Source organism: Nicotiana sylvestris, chromosome 9 (assembly GCF_000393655.2).
Source record: "Nicotiana sylvestris chromosome 9, ASM39365v2, whole genome shotgun sequence".
Classification (NCBI taxonomy): Eukaryota; Viridiplantae; Streptophyta; class Magnoliopsida; order Solanales; family Solanaceae; genus Nicotiana; species Nicotiana sylvestris.
The window spans coordinates 41,655,600-41,661,565 of NC_091065.1; the positions used below are offsets into that span (position 1 = coordinate 41,655,600).

At 35.1% G+C, this 5,966-nt stretch overlaps 1 protein-coding gene and 1 long non-coding RNA gene across 2 annotated transcripts; one reads left to right on the forward strand and one right to left on the reverse strand.

Moving 5' to 3' along the window:
• Window positions 1-786: 786 nt before the first annotated feature.
• LOC138877495 (uncharacterized) lies at window positions 787-1,734 on the reverse strand. The gene has a single exon (XM_070157106.1). It carries the CDS (start codon window positions 1,732-1,734, stop codon window positions 787-789), a length of 948 nt encoding a protein of 315 aa, XP_070013207.1.
• A 658-nt stretch (window positions 1,735-2,392) lies between these two features.
• LOC138877019 (uncharacterized) lies at window positions 2,393-5,639 on the forward strand. Its single transcript, XR_011402332.1, has 2 exons — window positions 2,393-2,886; window positions 5,283-5,639. It is a non-coding gene; the product is annotated as an uncharacterized lncRNA (long non-coding RNA).
• Window positions 5,640-5,966: the final 327 nt, after the last annotated feature.

Below are 5,966 nucleotides of genomic sequence, written 5' to 3' on the forward strand. Positions count from 1 at the left end.
CATATATCGCTTTTACAAACTGATGCAAGTTTAAGTGGCCAGGAAGCCATTTCGCCTTACTTTATAGTGACCAGTTTTATCATAGTGTGTGCAAAATTTGTTCTCAGGAAGTGTAAGGTACTTGCTTTTGGGATCCCACTTAGGTGCAGCGGTCGCGAAGCCAAGTCCTCTCTTGTTGCTACTATGACGTTCATGTAGCCATGAAAGTGCATCGGAGGACCTGTTCCATTTACAGGTTCGGTCTAGTTCATGCTTGACCTTGCTTAGATCCTCCTTTAGGACTCTTATCTCCTCATCTCTTTTGTACAACTCATCTTTTATTTTCCTACATTTTCTTCAAAAGTGAGTTGTGTGTAATCAACTTTCTTTTTACATGTTCCTAATTTCAATTTTAGTTTTTCAGATCTAAGCTCTAGGACAATGGTGTCAAGTTCATAAACCTGGTTATTCAACACAACATTTTTACTTTCAATTTCACTAGCCCTAAGTTCCAGATTTTTGCACTTAGCATTTATAACTATGCACTCTTTTGACAGCTATTCCTTTTCATTGTTTACATCCTCTTATTCATCAATTAGATCTAGTAGCAACTTAGATAGTCTTTCTTTAGAAAAAAATTTAATCTTGTCTTTGAGATGAATTACACTTACTTCAGTTTCCTCATCAGATTCTCCAATGGTCATAAGTGCTTGTTCATCCCCATCTTCATCATCTAAGCTTTCATCTGAACTTTCTCCCCAAGTTGCAACCATAGCCTTGGTTGATCCTTTTTTTATTGGGTTGAACTTATCCCTTCTTCCTGTTCTTTCGTTCAACTCTTTCCTTCTTCCATTCAATTTCCCATGGAGGGGAGTTCTTGATGTAATGATCAATCTTTCCACACTTGTAGCACCCTTCATTGGTTTGCTTTTCAGGAACCTTGGGCTTGCTATAGCTTTCACATTTTGAAGAACCCTTTCCTCTCCTTATGTACTTCTTGAAGTCCTTTGTAATCATAGTCATTTCATCATCTTCTAAATTAGAACCTTCAGTGATTCTGAGTGCCAGACTCCTTTCCTTTTTAAGTACATCTATCTTTATGGTTTGCCTCCTAAGTTCATAAGCAGTAAGATTTCCAATCAACTCATCTAATGGGAGGGTGGCAATGTTCTTTGATTCCTGAATGACAGTGATTTTTCTTTCCCAAGTAATAGGCAGAACCCTTGTCAAAATCTTCTCAACTCTGTCTTCTTCAGGAATAATCCTTTTAAGAGACTTTAGTTCATTTGTCAATGTAGTAAAGCTTGTGTACGTCTCTTGAATGGTTTCCCCTTCCTTCATGGTAAAGTTCTCATATTGGGAATACAAAAGAGTTCTTCTGGACCACTTTACTTGAGGTGTTACTTCATGGGTCACATGCAAAATGTCCAATATTTCCTTAGCAATGGTACAACTTTGGATTCTACTGTACTCATGTGGACCAAGTCCACAAACAAGCCATTTCTTGGCTTTGGCATTCTTCTCCCATTTCCTCAGGCCTTCAACAGTGCAGTCAGCTCTTGTCTTTGGCACATATACTCTTTCCGCATTTTTCTTCAAGGTAGCTAATGGACCATCGGTGACAATGTCCCATAGCTCATAGTCCTCTCCGATGATGTGATCTCTCATCCTGTTTTTCCACCAAGAGTAGTTGTCATTAAAGAGTGGTGACCTAGCAGTGGATTGCCCTTTCCAATTTTCAGGTGGTGCACTCATCTTTATCTGTTCCTAAGGTGTTAGCCTCATCAAGGATAACCCGCTCTAATACCAATTGATGTTTTATACTTCAATACCACACAAGAGGAGAGAGGGTGATTGTAGACATGTGGTTTTTGACCCTCCACAAGATTTTTTATATTTTAGCATGCAAAAATATTTAATTTAGGCCTAATATAGCTATTTCAACTAATTTTGACTCTTTTACTTTATTTTATCACAAAATTAAAAATTACAAAAATATTTTCTTTTATTTAGCTAATTAACATTTTTATCTAGTTACTTTTAATTTATCTACTTTACATAAAATTCAAAAATACAAAAATAGTGCCACTTTATTTTTAGGAATATTATTTTAAGTTTGCAATAATTTTAATCTAATTCCATCTTTATCTTTTAGTATGATATTTGAAAAATACCAAAAAATAGTTTTGTTTTAACGATCAGTCTTATTTTAATAGTTATTTCATTTAAATAAGATTAATTAGTAAATGGAGTAGTATTTTTGGTCTTGTTTTAGAAGAAAAAGTACGAAATTTGGGGCTAATTTTATTTGGTCTTAATTGAAAAGACCCAATTTCGGATAGCCCAATAAATTGAACCCACACCCTAATTTCTACCCCTATAAATAATTCCTAACTCCTGAAATAAAGGACCTGGAACCAGACGAAGACAAAAGAACGGCAGCCATTGCCAAGGAGATGGATCTTTCTTGGGTGATCTTTTTCTTATTTGTTCTCGAAAAATAAAAAAACACAGAAAGAAAGAGATATACAAAAAAAGAAGCTAAAAACGGCAACCAAATCCAAAATCCTCACGTCTGCTGTCATACCCATTTCTCATTTCACTTTTGTTTTTGCTTATCATCAGCCTTACACATGGTTGCAAGCACACAAATATAGACATCATTTTATTGCATATAAATGAGCTTAGTAGTTTGATCCAAAAGGAAGTGGTAAACCCCATGTTCAAACCCCACCAGACTTCGGCCTGAAATTGTTCAAATTTGGCCGGTCTGCAATTATTTGAGCTTCAGTTGCAGTCGATTAGTGAGGTTCAATCTATCGAGGTCACTAGTTCAAAGTTCAGTTAGTAGCTCGTTGCGGTCGAATCAATTCGAATTTTACATTTGGAAAAAATATTCAGCAAAAGGTTTGTTCTCTTTCTCATTTCAATCAATATTTTAGCAATCTTAGTTCAATTTTTGTTGTTTTGTCTGGAAAGTGTATGTTAGACTCTCTGTTATAAATTTTATATAACTTGGTTGAAGTATTAGAGTACCGATTCGATAATTTAGCTCATCTTGTTTGAAGAATTTCGTTTTTGTGTGTTGAGCAACTAGGATAATATCATTTACTAGTAGTTATTCCATGGGTTCAAAATCATCTCATTCCTATTACTTGTATTCGCTTGGACTGTTTAATAAATTGAACCTAAACAAGTTTGGGCCATAGGGTGTGATTGAAATACTCTTTTGATTTTTGGTAGTCCAACTCGAAAAGAATTACAGTGCTCTTAACTACACAGGTACCACTCATTGCTATTTCTATTTGTTGGGTCAATAGTGTTAACTAATGTCTAAAGTAGGCTGATTCGGATGGAATTTCATGGTGTAAATGAAACTATTCTTGGACATGTTAATATTCTACTTTCATTATGAGATTTATATTCTTGCATCTAAACTTGTCAAAGCAATGGAAAAAGAGATGTTGGTAGAGTTATAATAATCAGAAGTAGATCAGTTTATGGGAAGGATCTGTCAATTAACGAAAATTCTTAGCTAACTTAATGTGTGCGAACGTGAGCTATGAACTGTAGATTGTCGGAGCATGGCCTGTAATCTTGAATGAGTTTTTTCTTAAAGAACTTTGAACATCGTAGTTGCTTTAGGCGCGCTATTTAAAAATTACTTTCTTAAATTCGGGTGTGCATTTCATGTGACCCAAATCCAAATCTTAACAACGTTAAATAAAATGTGTCTCGGACTGCGGGTGCATTTCATGTGGCGCGGTTCAAATACGTATTTTAGATGACGTTGAAATCTTCCTTAAAATAATTAAAAGCGGGTTTTAAGTTAAAATTGAACCATAGGATGAAACATGTATTAAAATCAGATAATAGGCCAATAATAACAGTTGAGTGACCGTGCTAGAACCACGGAACCCGGGAATGCCTAACACCTTCTCTCGGGTTAACATAATTCCTTACCCGGATTTTTGTGTTCGCGGACTATAATACAGAGTCAATCTTTTCCTCGATTCGGGATTTGAACCAGTGATTTGGGACACCATAAAATTATCCCAAGTGGCGACTCTGATTTTTAATAATTAATAATCCCGTTTTGATTGTCACTTAAATTGGAAAAACTCCTTTATACCCCCTCGGGTGGTAAAAATGAGGTGTGACAGCTCTGGCAACTCTGCTGGGGATCGAACCCAGAATCTCTGGTTCAGAGTTCAGAATTCGAGCTCAGAGGAATTGTTATATTTGACTTTATTTATTATCTGATTTTATTCACATGTTTGGGTCTAATGTGCTAAATGCAGCTTTTACCGCTTTGATATTCTGTGAAATGTATATAAACTGCTACGAAACACTTCTTCTCTCTGAGTCTTCTAAATCATTTGGGGAGTGTGCACTTCGTGTGACTTCTTTTTTGTCTAGAGTCTTATCCAATTTTAGAATGAGGTTCGGACAAGTTGCAAAGCCGGTGAAACTTCTGTATTGCTGGTACGCTGCCCCCCCCCTCCCCCCGGCTCGAGCTGTCCGCTCGGGTAAGCCAGGTCTAGAACAATAAACCCAGGTTTTCAAACCTAGTATAACATAGTCTCATGCCGGATCCCTAGTAGGAACGTTTGTTTACATCATGTTTTGACTTTGGGGACTCAACATAGGGGTTGAGAGTCTGTCTAGGACGGGTGTACCCCAAAATAACAGACCATATTGATGCATCCTATGTGCTACATGTTGCATTTCTTCAAAGGTAAAAGGGTCATTTGGCGGACCAATGATAGTTGAGGGCAAATGAAAAAGAGAAAAAAAAGGGTGAAGTGTGAAAATAAAGCAGGTAGGGCCCTGTTATGTTTTATGTTACATTCTTGTTAAGAAAAAGACGAAAAAATATATGAAAAATTCAAAAAAAAATTGCGTTTTTTCGAAAATCAGAAAATCAAAAAAAAAAAAAAGGAGAAAGAAGAAAATCCAAAACTAGTTTACATGTTTCATCATTTTTTAAAAGAAAAGACAAAAAATATTTTTTTCTTTGAATTAGTTGTTATTTTTATTTCTCGCCTGTATCCAATCTGCTCGAACTACGCATACCTGATTCTCGTCTTTCGGGGCATGATACGTAGGCAATCCACATAGGGTCCGGTCTTCCTACTGAATTTAGGTTCTTGGCTTCGCGGGGTCTTAGCCAAATCCTGCATTGTTAGCCACTTTTAGCCACATAGGTTAATTTTAGAAAAATGGTCACAACCATGTCTTGCATGTGTCTAGTAGGGAATGTTATTGTCTCACATAGTGTTGGTTTATGTTTTCTCATACAGATGTGGATCTACTTACCGGAGTTTGAACATGGCAGATACCTCATGATCACTGCATTCAGGAGCTGCTCGAGGAGCCATTTTATGTTTTTGAGTCAATTGTTCATGTTTTACTTTCAGTCTTGTATAGTAGTATCCAGTCTTTTAGGTGATGTTAGAGTTTGTAATAGTCTAGTTAAGTTTGTCATGTCTTTTGTTATTGTATTTCTTATTTTGTATTTGGAAATGTGTTACAAGTCAAAAATCAAAAAAAAAAGAAAAGGAAATGTCGCATTTTATATTTCCGTTAGAAGAAGTTTTCTTTAGAATACTAATTCTAGGAATAAAAAAAACCATTTGAGGTGGTTTTCCTTTATTGAATTAATATTGCTTTTATATTTCCTTTAGTACATTAAGACCAAAAATTCAAAGAAAAAAAAGAATTTTCTTTAGTACCTCTTTAAAAGTTTTCTTTTAAGATATTAATTCCAAAAATCCAAAAGATTTTCTTTTGAAGTTTTTCTTTGGGAAATTGATGAAAAATGACTCGAAAAAAAAGTTCCTTTATTTTTACTAGAACTTTAGGACATTGTACATATAAAAAAAAAGAAAACAACAATATTTTTTCTTTGGTTTATTTTCAGAGTTTCTTCCTTAGGTAATCAAAAATTCAAATCCAAAAACAGTTTTTTTTTATCTTTTTCATTT